Below are 20,168 nucleotides of genomic sequence, written 5' to 3'. Positions count from 1 at the left end.
GTCAGCCCCGCGCCCACCGCCCGGTGCGCGGCGGAGAACAACCCAGCCCCGGTCCCCGCGCGGCGCGTCCCCGCCTGCCGCTTTAAGGCCCCTCCCGGGCCCCGCGGCGGCGGCGGGCGGAGGAGGGGGCTGCTGAGCGGCGGCTGCCGGAGCCAACGGGCGGCGGGGAGGGGGGCGGGCGCTGCGGGGGTGTCGGGTTGGGGCGAGGCGTGACCCAGCTGACGGGCGCCGTGCGGAGCCGCCGGGGCGGGCGCGGAGCCGGGCAGCGGCGAGCAGCGCACGGCGGCGGCGGCGGCAGCAGCGGGCGGCGCGGCGTCTCCCCGCCCCATCTCCTGTGAGCCTGGGGAACCTGCAGCTCCGAGCCGCCGCCAGCCACAGCACCATGTACGCCGGCAACAAGCGGAAAAAGCTCTGGCGGGAGGAGAAAGGTACCGGAGCCGCCGTCGCCGCTGCCACCGCCTTCCCCCGCGCGGCGCCGAGCCCCGCGCCCCCCGCGGGCCGCCCCGCGGCGGGACAGGCCGCGCGCCCGCCGCTCCCCGCGGCGTCCCGGCCGCGCGCTGCCCCCCGGGGCTCCCGCGCGGCGCCTCGCACCTTCCCCCGCCCCACCGCCGCCCCCGCCCTAACGGCCCTAACGGCCGCCGCGCGACCGTTGGGGGGCGCGGGCGCGCGCGGGGCGAGGGGGCGCTGCCTGAGCTCCCCTCGCAAACTCCACCGTTTTCCCTTCCTTCCCTCCATTCCTTTCCCAAGCTCCTAAGTGTTGGAGGGATTGCAGCGCGGGTAAGTGACCGGGCTCGTGGAGAATCCCTGCTGCAAAACTACTGTGGGACCCCCCTCCCCCCCGCCCCCGGTGTTCCCGATGGGAAAGGAGGTGAAGTTGTGCTGGCTGGGAMTGCACACGCATAACCCAAACACACCCGTGCTTTTCGTTAAGGTGTGCGGCTTCTGCTGTTCGTGGGGCAAAACGTGGCTCCTCCTCTGTGCCCTGCCACGGGAGATGCCCAGGCCATAGTCCACGTGCTGCCGCGGCGCCCAGGAGCCCTCCTCCCACCAAAGAACTTTTCCCTTCACCCGCTCCGCGCCAGTTTCACCTTGTTTTTACAAGCCAAGGCCAAACAGGGAAGTTGACATCTCCGGGGCAATGTTTTGTGCTGACCTTGCTGTTCTGGTCTGATGTATTGACCAGCTGGGAAGCAAGGTGGTTGGAAATGCAGTAATTCAGCCTGCAGGAATATGTTACTGATATCAGCTAGAAGAAATAATTTTGAGAAAACTAATGTTGATTTGGCCTAGAACCCCTACAAGTGATTCAGATTTGTGAGGTTAAAGAGAAAAAAATCTCAGGTATGATATGCGGGTGTATTTTATTTTCCTTTTTGCTTTTTTCCCCCTTCCATCACCTGAGATAGATGCCCTTGAAATCAAGAAGACAAAAGACCTACTCATCCTCTTTGTCTGTGGCAGAAAYCAAATGGTGCAGCTCTAAAGAAAAATACAAAAGTGCAAGTAATTAGTAAACAGGCCAGCTTCTGTAAAACGGAAGTCTGAAAGTGAGTTTTGTTGCCCGTTGTTTTCTTCCAGAACTATCTTGGAGAGAGTTTTTCTGTATTTCAGGTGAGAGGGCCAATTTCTACCACTCAATTAAGTTTGGGTGTTAAGCAACAGAAAAGTTTCAATTAAGTCACCTCAATGCACTTATATATGGATAAATGTTTGTATATATGCCTAGCTGTTATTCTGGAAATTTTCAATGCTGTTTGTTGTTACTTTCTAGAATACTGCCCTTTCTTTGCTAGGGACAGGTGAGGAAGGGATTATGGCAGGTTCTGCTCAGTGTTTCCTTCCTTCCCTTTTGCCTCTTCCACTTCAGGTGATTGCGACTGGCTCATGCAGACAAGTGTGGATTCAGATCAGTGGAGCCCTCAGTTAGGAAGGGCTGAACTGCAGCCTGGCAAAACTCTGGTGCAGGCGGGTGTTGTCACCTTCCTTGTGTTCTGTGCGAATCGTGGTCTCCACCGGCAYGGTGGAAGCTGTCACCTCTAGGCAAGGTAGTGGTAGAGAGCTCGAATTGCAGACCTTGCCAGCAGTGAGGTTTATTTCTGGGCAGTGGAGCACGTCTCTGACTTCTAGCTAGCCAGAACTTAATACCCTGCTTGCCTGGCGAGTGTGAACAGTGTTTGCTGGTCTTCTTCCCCTGGCTGCTTCCCAGCGTTGCGCTGCTGGAGTTTGCATTTTAAGTGAGGAAAACTTCTACATTCTCATTTGCATTGCTCTTTGGTCTGTAGCCTTCTGTGACTGTTCTTAAAAAGTATTTTCTTTACTACCTGTCACAACATTSGAGGCCCACGCTTCCTCCCCTCTTCCCAGATTCTGCTTGAAAACAAATGCTATAGGTCTGGCTTTGCCAATCCCAAGGGTTCTCAGCCTGTGTAAAACTAACAGCACCTGCAAGCTCTGCTCACYCCATGAAGCTCTAAGTACAGGAGTCATTTTCAGCCTTTTGTATTGTAAAGATCTTTTTTTCTTTAGAAAGAGACGAAAAGAAGAGGTGCAGCTTGCTAAATATTGAGTTCAAGCCCACTGACAATAAGCATGCTTGCCTTAATTACTTCTGTGGTAATTAAGAAATGGTCCACATTCTCCCGGGGTGGATCTTGTTTGAGAACCATTGAAACAGAATAAGGACAGAACTAGTGCTAGCTGCAGAACCTTACAACACAAGACTGGTTTGTCTGCAAACTTTGAAAGCACTTCAGTAATCTACACGCAGGAGAATACAGTTCTTGGAAGCAACTTCTAGGAGATTTGTGTGCACCTAAAACTCAGATTAAAGTCTCACTGCAGAATAGCCAGATTCAAGTTTTATAAACCCTTCCTGTAGAGAATAGCTTGTTTTCTCTGAAGGCAGGGTGTTGACTCTGAGCCCTCTTCAGGAGAGGGTAGTAAGGGTTTTCTGTGCTSCGTAGTCCTTGAGAGCTGGTCCATGCACATGTGCACATGCACACTGTGCCTGTCTTCAGATCTGTAATACCTCGTATGTGCACACTAAATATCTTGTATTTTGCATGCTTGAAGATCAGACAGGGGAGCTAAGTGCATATCCATTATGCATAATGGCAGTTGTAATAACAGTAGTTCTAGTTTTGTAAATATCTAATTAAGATACTAAGCTTGAATAATGAGAGGATTTTTTTTTGTGTGTGTGTTAAGTGAACTGGAATTCAAAAATATAAGTGTTTATTTTAGTATGGGAGTCTGCTGAGGATCTGCCTTGAGTTCTTTGACTATACTGATTACAGTCTGCACCATTAGAAAATGTCTTGTTAAAAAAACTAAAAGCCCCTTTTTTGGGGGGAAGGGGAAAATTTGATTGGAGGGGCAGTTTCCATATGCCACTCCTTCAGTATTCCTTCGGCTTGGGCTGAAAATACTATTGTTCTTTCTGTCCACGTAGTCCTGAGCCTGAGAAGCCAAATATAGTATTAGTCCAACTTTCTTCAGACAGCCCTGAAAATACTTTAATTGTCGAGTATTGATGATTAATGTGTTAAAAGAAACTGTTACTATGGCTCAGCTGTGATGCCACTGCCAAAATGGTTCCAGACACTTCATTGGTGCACAAGATGTGCCCTGCTGTCTTTCCCTCCTCCCTCCTTATGGAAGGAAGCATCTTGTGTGAAGCTAATACTAAGCATTAAAAAAAGAAAAATGCAGATTGCGTTCCTCTGAGCATATTTGTCCTGCTTGATGAGATGTGGGAAGTAAGTGTGCTTGTGACTCTAATAAAATCAAATAAATAGAGTGGCTTCTTAAGCAGTGAATGGGGTTTAGCTGAAGTGGATGGGAATAGCAGTTGTGGTGGGGCTTGTTTGCAGTGTTGGGTCACTGGTGTTTTTTCCTTACCTTAGAGCTAAGCTGGTTTATAGCAAAGTCTGAAGAAGAGTGAAGTTGGCAGTAGCTGTCATAATTGTACAAACTATGAGGCTTTACTTTTCATGGAATGTTTTAATATTAAAAAAATACAGAAGTTGTGGCTGTTCTTCAAATTCTTGGGGGCAAAAAAACCCCAATTATCTATTTGTTTTGGGGTAATAACTTGTAGTGTGTCATTAGCAAGAAAACCTTTAGCTTTAAAGCTTAATCCATGCATTTTTTTTTAACTGGGTTCTTCTTTACAGCTCTTAAATTATGGAAGGTTCWTGCTCACCTTTGACTACTTTTTAAAAACGTGTTTATCTAGTGTATTGTAGTGGACATACTTAATACTCGGGGATTCTCATCAACCAGAGTATCTCAGTAAAACTTCTGTAGGTCTGCTACTTAGTCTTGGGTAAAATCTAGTCTAGTATAGTCTCTTCAGGGTTTTAACCAGAATTTCTGATTTATGAATGCAGAACCTAAGTTATATATAGTTTCCAGGTATAAAAATACATTCCTTAAGTTTCATAAGTTTCATATTTAGTGAACCTGCTGTTAGTTGTCTGATTCTTAATTTAAAGTGACATGAAGTAGTAGTGCAGCAGTGGTGGAGGGGAGGAAGTTTGGACAGCTGAGAGATCAGTGAAGAGGCATTTATTTTTGCTGAACTGGGATATCCAGAAATAGGTGCGTGCTGTTCTTCAGCTACACTGTGTGTTCAGCTCCGATTACTTGTAGCTATTTGAATCATGCGGACTTCTTTCTGTCAAACAGGAACTATCCGCATCAAGGACRCTGTTTTGGTCACTATTTGGCCAATGTGCAAGAACATAAGAAACCTTCAAAACACTTTTTTTTTTTTTCTCCCTCCTTCCCTTAAACAGAGCGTTTGCTGAAGATGACCTTGGAGGAGAGACGCAAAGAGTATTCAAGGCAGTATGTCCCACTGAAAGATATTCCAACGTGGATGGAAGACATAAAAAGCAAGAATGAAAGTGATGGTAAGTAAAGCGGGGGATCTTTTTAAATGGAAACCATGCTGTTTTTTCTTAGCTGGAAGTTACTTCTAAGAGACCAGAGGCTTAGAATCCCTACTGCTAGTAATGATGTGAGTTTTATGTGGGGACGGAAGTGCTTCAGGGAGGGGAATAATTCTTAAAGCTCTACTGGTGTCCATTAATTCCACAAGTATCACCAAATAGTCCTTATATTTGTAAAATAACARTTCTCTTCATCAGTTTTATTTGCAGATTCTTTGACTACCTAAAGAGCGTTGTCTTCAAACCTAGACTAAACTAGAACAATGATATGGAGAATGAGTGAAATATTGTTATTCTCCCTGTCTGAAAAGTAGAGAAAGTGTGCAAGCTGTGGAGCTTTATGCAAATCCAGGGAAAGAGATTTAAAGGCTCTGTTGAAAACAACATTTCTTACTTTTGGTTCTTGGATTGTGGAACATCAGCATGGCCTGGGTAATTCCACTTCTTAGTTTGTGAAGCATTAGGGTTCCCATCACCTGTAGACTTGTCCAAATAGTTGGTGAGTGATGGGCAAAAATGTCAATTTAGCTTTCTGACTTGCATTAAAAAAAAAAAAAAAAAAGACTCTGTGGCTTAATCAGTAATTCTAACAACAGTGTGGGGGGGAAAAAAAAACACGCTTTGTTCTTCTAATTCTCCTTTGTCCACGTACATGTGGAAGAGGAGGAATTCTGATCTGGTCTCCTTCTGCTTTTTGTATCTTGTTATCTTACTTGGCCAAAGTTTGTTATGGGAATGTTACTGCCAAGTCTAAAGTGTCCTCAGGTGCTGCTCTTCCTACTTGTGCAGATATAGGACTAGTTCTTCAACACTTGTTATCATTAGAGGTGAATGCTCACCAATAAGAACAGATGTGTAGAGTAATCTTGTGGCTCTGAGAGAACATGGTGTTTCTCGTGACTATTTTCCACAAAGATGTAGGCTGGAACTAATCAACTGTTTTTGATAAAACAGGAAGGCTTTAACAGGTTTTCTTCAGTGCAACCTGGAAGAGCTAACAGGCTTGCCAGTACCAGTGTCATAGGTATATAATTGTCATCTATTTCTAGAAAAGTCTTGAGTGATTCTTTTGAAAGTGAAAATGCATATGAGATGATACTGAGCTCTTCGGTGCTGTTTAAGAGAAATAGCTGTATCACACCAGTAGCTGTAGACCTTTACAGTAGGTCTGGAATCTTGGACATCAACAACTTTGTCCAGCTAGAAAAAAGTTGCATAAAAATGTTACCTCAGAAGATTACCTGGCTTTTCCAACTTTATTTAGGACGTCTTTGATGCATGGAATATTCAGCCTGTCAGTCTGTCCTTTGTATCCTAAAATGTGTTTTTTCTTTTCAAGTAAGTACTCTAGAATTGTGTAACGTGCTAAACTTCGCAGAGCTGACTCTACTTGGGCCGCTGAGTGTGACAAGGTGTGGATTTACGTTGCGATTACAGCTATACCTCTCATAAACAAAATGTCAATGTCTAATATAAGGGTGCAGAATCATGCTGGTGGTGGATTTACCTTACTGCATTCTTTCTCTTAGTATGGAATACACTGTGAAAAGGCTGGAAGGCAGAAGCAGTGATGAAGCACTATATACATATATATATTTCCCCTCCTGAATATAGTCTATAATAAAAATTTTAAGCGTCAGAGAAGTCACTTATTTTCTTTTATATATTTACTCAAAATGAACCCTGTAGAACAGTACATGCAGGAGATTAGACTGCTGAAGTGCTATTAGTCAGTGTAATTAAAAAAGCTGTGTATTAATATGATTGCATCTATGTCAAAATTTGTTTCCCTTAAATGTTGACTTTGTTCTGACAGTATCAAGTGTTCAAGAACTGTTCTGAATAGAAATATGGAGAGATTAATGTTTGGGTCCACTTGCTAAAGAGAACTTTTGCTCCAGATACTGGGACATATGGAGAGCAAACAGTACAGTGTAAAGACGACTGTAGAGAGAACAAGTAAAACCCTTATGATAAAGTCTGTGGTGGCTTGAAGATGTCATGTCCAAGTTCTGCTGTTTTCTTTCCAGTGAAAGGCTATTTCTCTCAGCAACACACTACGGTGGTCTGAAGAGGGGAAGGGAGGGGGTATTAATACACTTGAAAAGCCAAGAAAGCAACTGCTGAGGAGTGGGAGAAGTTCCGTACCATTTACTACTTGCACTGTATGCTGTGAATGAATGACAGATTGATTAGCAGAGTGTTCAGAAAGAGTGATGAGGTGAATTGAAGGAAGGAACTGAGGACAAATAAACTGAAATAGGTGTGATCAATCACCTACTAGAAGCCAGATGTTGTAGGAAAAGGAAGTATCCGGTGCCAATAGATATACTAAACTCACTGGGAATGAAATATGTACAGTATTATATACATTTGGGGACAAATTTTGGATTTTTTTTCTGACTGAAAGTAAGAAAATTCATTGGATGGGCAGAACAGTCCAGTGGTCTTGTGTGGTACCAGTTGATAAATCTGAATGATAGTGGAGTGTGCTATGGGATTCTAGGTAGGCACACCTTTGTGTTATCTAGAAACTTAACAGATGAATATTAGAAGTTTTGGGTTGGAACTGCTGAAACTGAACTAGTTTAAAGCTTTCATGTTTTAAATTATATGAAAGGAATGAATTTGACTTCCAGAGTCTACATGTGCTTTACTGAGAAGTTTCGGCAATGCACCTTATTTTGAGGAGAGCAGCATTTCCTCCTCATACCCATTGGCAAGAATTGATGATCAGAATTAAAACGTGAAGACTGCCAGTAAGTTCTGAAGTGTGCTGGCTTTGCCCAGTGCAATAGGCTTTTGCAGGGCTGGAAACCTTTCTAGTCGAAGGCTGTGTAGCATTCCTGGCCACCCCCAGCAAGTGTGTCTGCAAATGGTTGCAGTTGAAAGCAGCTATGTATAGTTTTGTCTTGGTCTACTCTGTGATGAAAAACAAAAGCTGCAATATTAGCAGGTCCCCTTAAAGGCTGGTGAGTCTTGATTAGTCACAAGAAATTAGTTGTGTATTTTGGCATGGATGTTCGCCAATATTTGTGATGCTTTTTCACTGGAGGGAGATGGGGGCCAAACCAGGGCCTGATCAGCAGCCTGATCGTGCTGTTCTGAACTGGCATGTGCATTTTTGGCTTTTGGATGCACAGTTTTGCTAAGCTGGACAGGTGACCCGCGGAGGTTGAGTATTGCAGTGCTGTCTGTTTTCCTTCCACTGCTGTTATTGTCAAGTTGTCCTTCTCCACCTCATGGAGGGAATGATAGGAAGGGAAGCAACTTGTTGAGGTAGTTCTGTAAGTGCAGAAGCTGTGTTTTGTTTTAGTCGCGTTTCTTAGAGAAATGACAAATTATGTGTATTGGAAACTAAGAATGACTCTGTCACAGAGGCTAGGTAGTTTGCATGTAATGTAATCCATCATTCCTCCAATTTCTCATCCTTCATGAATAGCAAACCCAGATCAGCTGTTGTATTGTGCGCATTGAAGTAGCGCTCCTTCCTGGCAACTAAGAAGTTTATTTTCTGAAGTGCTGAAATTTATACGCCTTTATTTCAATGATACTTGCTAGAATAACACTTGGTGGTAGATATTTGTCCTGAGCAGCAGTGTTGATTTGTTTTTGTGGTGCTCAGTGAATAAAAAGCCACAATATAGAGGAGAAACTACTGTGTGTGACTATGTTTTGTTTTTTAAGTTTTTTTTTTTCATGAAGAAACGATTACTCTTCAGTGGAAAACTTTGGGAGATTATTTAAAAACTTTCAAGGAAAAGTTTTATTAAAAGCAGGATCTTGGGAATTTTTGCTGCTGAGTTTGTGCATCATGGGTAGAAAAATGCTTCAAAAGAATGAGATCTGTTATATAATTTAATTCAGATATCTGTCAGTCCTTCGCTATCACAGCCTGGGAGATTCATTGGAGTGTTCATTTGTGTAGGAGCCTTGCCAAGAGAAATGGTACTTTTGGGTGATAAAGAGGTTTGCTAATAGTGAGAACTGCTTTTGATTAGACGATTAAAAGGAAGGCTATAATAACCCCAGAGGAGTGAGGGTAGCGTGTATGTCTTTAATATTATTTTTTTATGAAATGATGTTAAAAGTTGGGGTCTGTATGTTAAGTGGGTCTTGAAATATGTTTAGATCTCTTGGCTGTCTCTGGATTTTTCCTAATCTATATTTTTAGAAAATGATATGATTCAAACAGTATTCAAATGAATCCATTTTAACACTGAGGGGTTTTGTGTGTAGTAGTAAGATTTGGATGTAATAAAAATATCTTGGCACTTTTAAGCTGTAGCTTTCCAAATAGTGAATTGACCCAAGGTTATAGAGACATGTGTCTGGATAAGTATCCTGGGGATACTTATAATTGCAAAGAAATTGTTTAGTAATACTGAGCTCCATTGGCCAGTGCTTGTTGATGATTAACCACCCGTAGGTAATACTGGCTGTTTCGGAGCTGTTTATGATGTGACTGTYCTGCAGTAACTGGGAGTTAAGTTGATTATTGTAAGTAAGTCTGCCAGAAAATATTGCCTCTGCTAAGCTGTGGTGAAATGCAACCAGTAACCTGAAGATGAGAAATCTCATCCTGTCTAAATCACTGATTATCTTTAGTAGTTGATTAAAAATGAGAACAAACTGTTAGAGCATTAAGATTTGCCTGAACATCAGTGCGAGTTCTCCTTCTAACAGTCACAGCAGTGTCAGTGCAGCTCACTTGCAGATCCCCCTGCCCATCAGCTTGTGTTGTTGCCTTTCCTTCTTCGAGTTTCTTGAACAACTCTCTGCAGAACAGGCTTGCACCTGAGTGACAAGGATGGAGGTAAACGGAGGCATCTTAGCTCAGTGTGGGGCTTGCTGCTGTGTCAGTCGAAAGGCAATTGTGGTCCAGCTGCTGAAAGTCTTTGGTTAAGTCAGTAATTCAGGAGTTCTTCAGTTGAGTCTATATAAGAAATTGAAGCAACTTAGACACTACAGTTCAGGATATCTTGCTATTCACTATGACCTTGAATATGAATTCTGACTTTAGGTAAACTCAGTGCTGTATTTGTTTTTGACTTTATTTTTGTTTGTTGAGTGGCTGTTTTGTTACTCTTGCTAGATGTTTTATCACCAATTGTCTTGAATTCTTTCTCTCTTTTCTCTGGTATGCCTAGGTTAGGTGCCTTTCCTACTGAAATACACATGGGCAATATTGCTTATTAACTGCAGCTTATAACACCTGGTGACAGAGGCATTGCACTAAAAGACTAAAGTTATTTCTGCATGGTTTCTATGAATTGTGTGAAGGTCGTGATAATAAGATATTTCAGACAATGATATGAGGGGGCTTTCCTTTTATGGATATGGTTATGAGTCTGATTACTTCTCTGATTACTGAGAAGTATTTTTTTTTGTCTTGGTGGGAGTATAGGCGAGTGTTACAGTTTACATAGTGATATCCCTGATTAATAAACGGACATACAATTCCAAACATGTATTGGCATAGTGGAAAAACGTTATAATAAACAAAAAGGAACCAATATGTGTTCAAGTGACCTTGTAACTACCAGATGGACAGCATGCATTTAACCTTTATAGGATGAATTAGCTGCCTAAGAAGTGGTATTTGTATTGCCATTCTCTTTTAAGTGCTTTGGAAAAGAAGAAATCTTACTTTCAGCAAGTGTGAGAGGCAATTATGAGAAAGTAGAAAAAATCCCTTATATAAATTAAGAACTCATAATCCAATGTGGCTCATTTTCTCTAAGAAAATAAATCACTTGTTGTTGGTATAATTAAGAAGACTGTTTCTTTTAAAGCTGATATCCCTCGATTTCTTTAATGAGTCAAGGACTTTTATGAACTTAATGCTGTGTGGAGGTTGATACAGTTGTCATTTGTGGCCCTTCTGTGTGCCCCTGGGAGAAGCCTCTTCTCTCGTCATCTCCTTGAGTGACAAGGATTAACTGTAAGAAAGGATGCTGCTCTTGACAGTAAATTAGTCCTGAAACTCTACAAGCTTTCAACRTGCTCTAGAGAGTAATAGTAGGTGGAGATGCAAGGGGAAGTTCAGTGTGTCTTTGCCAACAGTAATATGCCTAAATGCTTAGGTGCTGGTTGCTTAGATTAGAGGCTTGACGAGACTAATAACTCCGAAACTACCCTTTCCCCTGAAATATAAGAATGAATCTCTTTTCGTAGTCACCGAAGACTATGTTATGCAATGAAGTTGAGCACAGAGGTCCCTAAGGAAGCGGCAGCCAGAGTGAGTCCAGGTGATGCAGCGCAGTGTCAGCAGGTAGGCTGGCTCAGGTGCCAGAGAAGCACAGCTTTGTCAGCAGGGATGCCGCGTGYAAGTCAGTATGTGCTGTTCCTCAGAAACTGCTGGAAAAGGGTAGGTTTTCTGAAGTTTCAAACTGTATTTTTCAGTGGGATAAGGTTTTTTTCGTAGCTAGTATTTCAGACTACTGTGATTAAAAAAAAAAGAAAATATTTTGAGCGAGTCAGCAACTTAATATATGTGTACAAAGACTGTCAGGTTGTGCATATGTCACGGTTTCCAGTATTATGTGCTTAGGTGTATCGGTTTGGATACACCTAAGGTGTATGAACCTTAGGTGTTTGGTTCTTCTCTGCAGAGCTTTTCTGCTGTTTTAGTGTATGATGGATGATCTTCCCTTTGAGGAAAGGGATTGCAAGATCAAGTCCCCAAAATAATGTACTACTAAAAMCAAAAAAAAGGCAGTTCCAGCAGATCTGACTGTTCAGCGGGATAGTTGGGTTTAAGTCATCTTCTGTGACTTGGGATGAATGTTGGCTTGTGTCCTCAGCCTTTTGCAGAGAGGTGTGAGAGCAGAAGCCGTGCATCTGATCAGCTCCAAACGGAGACCATGCTGTTAAGGGGTGACAAGCACAACTTAACTAGTCTTGACCTCGTGCCCTGTTGACCAACTCCACTACTGTCGAGTAGCTTTATAGCCAGAAGCAGCTTATGCCTGTATCTAGAAGAGCGGGAGCCTCTCTGTGTCATTAGATGACTTCTGCTAAGATTTGCTGCCTGGGGCTAGTGGCAGTTAGTGACCACATCAGCTCTGTCTGTCACCTGCTGTTTGCTCACTGTGGGAGGTTTGCATCACGTCTGAAAGTCCACCAGTGGTTTTTGCCTYAGTGGTAGCTAAGCTCGCCTGACAAGGTAGCGCTGTCACAGCCGTAGTTGAAGCTCGCTGTGCTCTTTGGGTAAGGCTAACCAACTTTCATGCCTAACTGCGTTTGCTTCATGCACAATTAAATACGTGATTATATTTGTGTTTAAAAAGCCAATCACTGGAAACCAAATAAGCTGGATTTCCCTTGCTCGCTCCACTAGAGCCAAACCGATCGCTCCTCTAGAGCCCAACTGCTCCTCGTACAGCAAGGTCTCTAACGAACTGCCTGGTACCACGAGCAAGTTGTAGTGCTCGCTCCACGGAGGTGTGTGAGGCTTCCCWTATGAGGTGGCACCTAGATGACGTACAGTCAGAAAATACAGTTGATACAGAATGCATTAGCCCTGTAGAAGTGCTGTGTATGTGTTACGTGCACAGASAACTTCTTTGTGTGCTGCAGAGAAGATTGGTGGAGAACAATCCAATTTAAATGTAATTTTTAGTGTTGCACAGTTTAAACTGTTGCAATTAATAATTTTAGGTGTGGTTCCATTTTACTAAAATATTTCTTCTATGAATGCGGGGGTAGAAACAACAATTTTGTGCACAAGAAAGGTGCTGAGGATTGTGGCTGGAATGTGGTGTTCTGGCTTATGGTCACCAAAGTGTGTGATGTAAAGGCCTTTAATGAAGGTTCCAGCTGTTTTAATGCATAGTACAGTATAGAGTGCACATCTGTCTAAAGCAAACATTCCAGTCTTGCACTGGTATGGCCAATACACTTATTTCTGAAAGTGGAAATAATTCTCTACATGCAGCTTTACATTAATAGCATCTCTAGAAGTTTATCACCAAGCRCTGAGTTAAAAAGTCTCTTTTATAGTTTACTGTGAGAAACCTGTCCACCATCCCTAATGCAGGCAATAAATATATTAAAGCAGAATAGATGTATAACAGTTCTGCATTTATTTGCTTTATGCTGTCCCTTGCTTTCATCATAAAGGCACATGTTTGTGGAATAKATCTCTCTGAGGTTACAGATTACTTCTCATATTTAGGTAGCAATTGAAAAAAAAATCCAGTTGAAGACCAACCTGTGTCAGATTGATTTCTGTGTATTTAATGACATCCAGCTGCTTGGAAAGGGTGTGTCTAGGATTTGGTTCTTGTATACATGTACTCTTTCTGTGKGTTGCCTCACTATCTTTCTGGGAATACTTAGTGAATCTCAGTTTATCTGAATTTGAACCCTAGAGTTTGGGATGCTTGTTAGGACTATGGTGTGACATAAGGCTCTAAAGCTGTGAGGTTTGGTGCTTGTGTGTCATTTTATTTTTCCTTCCCCCCCCCGTCCTTGTCATGAGCTACATCTTTCTCTGAACTGCCAAGGAACGTGTGAAGCATTTCATTTTTTGAGTCCTTGAGGAAAGCCAGTAGCACTCGGGATGTTTATCAGTTTTGATAAAGTTGTCTTCAGACATTGAATTCTGTAATTTGCTTTTGAGACTTAAGTCCAGTTGTTTCTTAGGGTAACAAATCRGATGTGCTCCTCAAAGAAAAGGGAGGGACGAGCAGTGTCAGTGATATGCAAGCCCAAAGCCTTCATGCACAGGCCATTATATTCTCCACTTATGTTAAAAACTTATCTCTATGTCCTCTGGTTCTAGAAAACTCAAGTTCTCCTTCTCATTTGGTCAGCTGTTGCACATTTTTCTCATACTCCTGAATGATAATCCCTTAAAATGTTTGCTGACAGTTTTGTAGAAGTTTCATAGTTKGCTGGTAGAAACTGTTTGTTTCCAAATTCTCTGCTCCTGTGTCTGTGGAGGAGTAAACCCCTAAATGCTGCCTTGCTCAACTGGAGCAGCTGTTGCCAAAGCAGTAGTAGCGAATTTGAGAAGCAGAGAATGTAGAGTAAATGTACAGTTACTTAAGCTAATGAATGTATGTGGTTGCCTATTATGAACTTACTCAAATTCTGCTTGATGCTACATGTGCTGTGCATACCTCTAAAATGAACTTGCAGTTCTTAGTAAAATAAGTACTGCTCAAGGTGCAGCACCTGACAGCACATAAATAGGTATTCTTTTTTTTTCAGCCAGTTTGTAAAGCTGGATTAAAGAAGAATACTGAGCCTTTAGTAGTGTGAGTTTTGGGTGAAGGTTTGTAATTACCTCAAGAGCTACTGGATTGTTTCGAACACACCAAAACTGTATTATAAATGCAAATGTTATTACTGAGCCAGGAGCCTTACAGTGGGCGTGATCTGCTTGGTCTTTGAAGGGCTCTGATGGAGTTGGGATCACTTGCAGTCTCTTTTAGCTTTAGAGAAAGTACCAATGTATTTCTCAGAGGTGATATACTGCGTATAAAACACACACACACACACACACACACACACACACACACATTGTATTACATATATATTTCATATATATACATAAGTTTTGAGGTTCTGTTTTAAATTGCAAGTTCTCTGTAGTAGGGAGAGGTTATAAAGTAGGGAGTGAATCTGAGATGGTGCAGTGTAGTGCTTATCCCCAGGTGATAAGCTGATTATTTAACATTACTTCAGTCCAGCTTGCGCTGACATTCTAGAAAGAAGATTTGTGTTTCAAAATTCTCGGTATCCCTAGGATACAGGTACTGATAATCAAGCTTAGGCCAGAACTAAGTATATGCACTATCCACATCCAGTGGCATTTTTATTCCAACGTACAGTGATGAAGCCTCGAGTCCTTCTGAAAGCTCACAGAAAAAAGGCAGTGGCTGAGTGCATTTCTTTAAATGTGCATAGTGTAGCTCCTTCTGGGTCACAGCTATAATAGCAACAGTTCCTAAGGACCCTAAATAGTGAAATCTCAAGCCAGCAGAAGCAAGCAAACCACAGCGGCTGGGTGCTGACTCTCCAAAAAAGCACAAAAATACCCTAGAGCCTCAGCCTACTTACACTGTGTCCCTGCTCTATCACTGTGCATGCAGCTGAAGTGAGAGGGCTTTGATTTATGAATCGGCAATTGTGTGTCCCTGCAGACCAGCTTGTATCACAAATAGAGGCTGAGTATGTATTTCTTTCATTACTCTCGCTGTTTGCTATTACTGCTTTCTCCAACCTTCTTCTTTTGTGCCCTTCTATCCCATAACTGGTCTTCACCTTGAGTTTGCCAAAAAAGCCTGGGAAAAAGCTCCAGGCTTTACTGTCTCTCTCCATCTTTCCTCGGGTAATTTTTTTCCTCTTCATCTTATTTTTGGGCAGTACGTAGAATTGTATGGATTAGTTTGAGAGTAGGAACACCATATGAACCACGCAAGTCCTTTGTAATACAGAAACAACTGCATCTTATGTGAATATTGTATGGGCTGCTAAGACTGACTGGCTTTTTTGTTGTTTTACCAGTTTGTATGGAAACTACTTCCACCACACTCTCCTTTTTCCTTTAACCTCTTATTAACCTGCTAACCTTCCTAGTTCGATGTCATAGTTGGAAAGTAGTGACTTCTATGTACAAACCTGTTCATGGGCTGCTGCTGACAGTGTCATTATATTAAGATGGACCAAGTGTCTTCTGGGGGCTGCCTGCATTTTTCCTGTAGAGAAGTGTGTAGGGCAGTTGTTGGCTCATTGAATATGAGCTCCTTGAGCTGCTATAGAGTAGACATTAGCTGATGCTTACATCCTTAGCTCAGCACATTTGATATTTCAAGAAAGATCTTGAATGGGGAGATGATAGCGCACCTTTTGACTTGGATGAAGGGACAGAGTGCTCCCTCCGCAGATTTCCTGATAGTACAAAACTGGGAGCAGTGAAGGGCCATGAAGATGAGTAAGGAACTGGAGCATCTCTCATGCAAATTGAAGCTAAGCGGGCCGGGACTGTCCAACCTGGAAAAGAGAAGGTTTCAGAGGGATCTCACTAGTGAATAAGAACGTCTGAGGGTGGGAGTAAAGAAGATGGACTCTTTTCAGTGGCACCCAGTGACAGAATGAGAGGTCAAGGGCACCAACTGAAATAGATGAAAYTTTGTGTAAACATAAGGTGGGGTGAAACTCTTGCACTGTGAGGAGGGTGGAACAAATTGCCTAGGAAGTTGTGGAATCTCTATCCTTGGAGATGCTCAAATCCCTGTAATGTGCTCTGCATGTTATCCTGCTTGAGCAGGGGGTTGGACCGGACCATCTCCAGAGGTCCTTTCCAACCTCCATGGTTCTGTAATTCCAGTTCTCTGTATCCCTTCCAAGCCCCATACCCAGCTCAAGTCCTTGGCTAATCCAATTAGCCCACTTCATAATTGGCTGTAATGCAACACGTGAGCAGAGTGTGCAGCCACAGTGATGGTGTTAACCAGCCATCAGCTGACTTAGACGTGAATGTTGGGCTGCATCTCTAATTCAGGAGAAGGTGATTTGGCAGCAACAGGTATGTTTCTTGTGTTCAGGTTCTGCTTGTGTTAAAGCCCAACAGCCAATCTATACTCCAAATCTAACGTATTAAAATGAAGCTGTGAATGCTTTCCCATGATGATAAAACGTATGGAAATAGTGCTTACCGGGATTTACATAAGGTAATTACCTTTCCTGTACAACCATCCTCTGCTAGTAGGAGCAACAGCAGGCACATAATGTAACAGATCTTACAGCGTGTCTTTTCTAACAGCCTATAACGTTTGTATTAACAAAGAGAATGGAAAGCAGTGTTAAATGGTAATTGCGAATAGCTTGCCATTTGTAATTTGTCTTACAAGGTATTTGTAAAAGAAAACATTTTTAAAAAACAGAGGAATGCAGAAGGTAGAATGGTTGCTGCACCTTTTTTTCTGTTGCTGACTATACTCAGTGTGTTGCCAAAAGATACTAAATGCATTTCTACCTTCATCAAGGTAACTGAACTTTATTGCTATCACAAAAATTAACTTCATGTTTCATCTGTAAATGATGAGACTCTCATTTTCAGCCTCGTTGCCTGCAGTTCACTCTGTTGCTCCTCTTATGAATAAGAAGAAAAAAGTTTGAGAAACATGATTTCTTAAACATAATTTCATTGTAATAATGGAAACTTCTGTTAGTTGCATTACCTCCTTTTCATTTGTTCTTYCTTTGGTGGTATCTACTTTTCCTCAAATGCCCAGATCTTTTTTACACTAGATATTGGTTAATTTTTTAAATGCTTGATAATGAACAGATTTTTTAAAATTTTTATTTTTTTTWAAAAAAAGCCAAGCCCTTCAGTATTTTCTACTCTCTGGGTGAAAGCTTGTTGGTATTGCAGGGATTTGTGTAAGGGGTGGGGGATTTGAAAATCAAAACACTTAAGTGTGTTTTTCCTCTGAACTGAAGAGCAGAGATTAGGTAGGGCAAACTTTAAAGACAGATGTTAGTCAACCATGTTATTACTTGTTTAAATTTAAATCTAAAGCTTGAATATTTRCACACAGTGAAGAAAAAAATATAAGTATCTTCAAGTAAGAATCAAGTTAAAGAATACTCATTAAAAAAGAGCTCTGTTGAAATAACTCTACTTTTACATTKAAGGTTTTCTTTTGGAGAGCGGAGAGCGTTAGAGATGAAAATGCACCTTTCAAGCTTTTTAGGTAGCAAATATTTGATAGAAACCCATTTTATGAACAATTGTGGGCTCAGTCTTTACATCTGTGGACTCCTTTTACATTGGTGAGTCTGGTATAGTCATGCCCTTTACGGGGGCTCCCTCTAGTGAGCTCCTGGGTTAAGTCCTTTTTTTTTCTTAGTTTTGCAGTACTTGACACATTTATTTTATGCCAAAACAGACGTTTAGTATAAAGTTGAAGGAAGCTGGGTTGGTTAGAATGAAGGACAGAAAACTGTGGGATGGATCTGGAGGAAAAACTGTAGATGTGGGGCCTAAATCTTCAGTTCTTTATGTTGAGGATGCTTTGAACTCCTCATATGTACTGCTGCGTGCGGTAGCGGCTAGGATTTCTGGAAGGGGAACCACGAACGTGTCATGTAGTTCATGGCTATTTAGTAGGTAGTGCCTCGCATTCTTGGGAAGCAGCGTCCTTGCTTGCAGAGCCACCTTCTCATATGGCATTAGGTAGCCTTTTAACTGACCTGGCTGAGATGCTGCTTTTCCTTGTTTACCCTGGCTTAAAATTGTAAGTTTTGCTATATAGGATCAGGCTAAAGAATGTCTATGAATTTTTCCAGTTTGTTCTTTTTTTCTGGTGTGGGGTGTTTTTTTTTTGACATCCACAAAAATGATAGGGATAAAGACTTTGATTTCTTTTTCTCTCACAACTTGTAGCTGCCCAGCGGAGGGCAGTGCATCTTTAATGCTTATGGATAAATATGTTTTGTGTGTGTGTTCTGGATAGACCTGACTTCTTCAACAGTGTTCAGAAGTGTCACTTCTACTGCTTTTGACCTAAAAGAGAGAGAACTTCTTTTTCTGCCTTTTTTTTTTTTTTTTTGTTTGTTTGTTTTGGTCCTCGAGGTTCCTTTTGAATGAAACTTTCTAAACCTCTGTGTTTTCCAAACCTCATTTCCCTCCTTTTTCCACTTGCGTGAGGTTTCAGGAACATCCTGGCTTTTGGCATGAACATACACCCTGGCAGATCCCCCTGCTGCTTCCAGGCCAGCTAACCACCAGTTCCTGGTGAATTAGRGATTTCCAGAATCATTTCAGAAGGGGAAGTAGATTTTGTGAGCAGCTGCTTTAGGTGTATGTGAAGGAAGGGTGTCCAGCTTGGCAGGGACCACCTCACCTTCCAGGAACACGGCCCAGCAAAGGACCAGGTGTCTGGCAGCGCGCGCTAAGCTCGGAGGCCCCAGAGTGTTTGCAGGAGACTTTGAGCTCGTGGCAGCRTTTTCACAGATGGAGATTGATGTGAAGGGCTGCCCTTCCAGAACAGAGCCCTGGCGGGGGACTTGCTGCCTCCTCCTGYGGTGCCGGTGCCCTCTGGAGCCGAAACCGAGAGAGGTTCTGGAGCAGCCACCCCAGCAGCTCCCAGATACCAGCCCTGTGCTTCCCAGGCATGGCGTTACCACATTGACGATTTGCTTTTTATTACTTTCTTTTCTTTTAGGTGAAAGCACTAAAGAAGAAGCACAGGGGAAGAGAAGCCTGAGTGAGAAAGTGTCCCTTTACCGAGGTGACATCACGTTGCTCGAGGTCGATGCCATCGTTAATGCAGGTAGGTAGTCCGATGCTGCGGTTCTAGCTTGGAAATCCTTTGCAGTGCTACAAATAGGGAATYCCGAAAAGCTACGCAAAGCACAATCTGATGCAAAGCTGTCTGGAAACTTCTCTTGGCCTTTCTAATTTCTGCATGTTGCACCTGTTCATCATCTGTGCCATTACCGTGCCCAGGATTGCTTGAAAGCTTTCACAGTGCAGTCMCTAAGAGACAGTAATTCTCTTGCATTTATTTTTTAGCTCAACTTTGATTAGCTGAGACTTCACGCCATGTATTGTAGAAATCAGAACTTAGGTACTGGCGTTCATTCCATTTCGGGTTGTTATTATAAATCAAGCCATTCATAGGCTAAATACAATGGAAATTGTTTAACATACTCAGAACATTGGCTTAATTTTTATGTAATTTGCTTGCCTGTTCTTTTTTTTTCCTGTGGAAAACAATCTTTCAATTTCTGTTCAAAGCTCTATATGTTTTAAGATCCAAGTAAGTCTTTAAGACCCAGTTAAGACCCATGTCTACAACAGAGGTGAAGAACTGTCTGGTAGGTCCATGTGATAAAAGACTTCAAAGATGTGTTAGAGGGACAGAAATTGATCAGGTAATGGTTTTGCTCATGTATTATGTTACAATCAATTGATTTGGTTGGAGTGGTTGCTACGGAAGGATGTTCTTTCATATTATCTATACATGTATTGGAGAGCAACATACGGTGGTATCTTCAGTAATGGAACAAAGTGCCCAGATCCCTAAGGTTGCGTTGACCCAAGTGGATAAGTTTGGCTACTGCAGTAAAAAGCTACATGGGGACATAGACATTAATAAAGGTAGATGAGACATAGAAGTCTCTGGTATTATTTGATGTTATTTCTATCTGCGTAACTCCCTTTATAGCGGAGACATGCCAGTGGATTTAATG

The 20,168-nt window shown here is 42.3% G+C and overlaps 1 protein-coding gene across 1 annotated transcript in view; it reads left to right on the top strand.

Moving 5' to 3' along the window:
* Positions 1–275: 275 nt before the first annotated feature.
* Positions 276–20,168, top strand: part of MACROD2 (MACRO domain containing 2) — a 680,006-nt gene continuing 660,113 nt past the window's right edge. The window contains exons 1-3 of the mRNA XM_026036601.1: positions 276–428; positions 4,800–4,916; positions 19,139–19,246. Coding sequence (XP_025892386.1) covers positions 383–428; positions 4,800–4,916; positions 19,139–19,246 — 271 coding nt within the window. The 5' untranslated portion in view covers positions 276–382. The remainder of the gene's footprint in view (positions 429–4,799; positions 4,917–19,138; positions 19,247–20,168) is intronic.

Source organism: Nothoprocta perdicaria, unplaced genomic scaffold, assembly GCF_003342845.1.
Source record: "Nothoprocta perdicaria isolate Ctin4 unplaced genomic scaffold, notPer1 scaffold_181, whole genome shotgun sequence".
NCBI classification, from domain to species: Eukaryota; Metazoa; Chordata; class Aves; order Tinamiformes; family Tinamidae; genus Nothoprocta; species Nothoprocta perdicaria.
The sequence above is the reverse complement of the archived record's forward strand: the minus strand, read 5'-3'. Positions and strand labels throughout refer to the sequence as shown.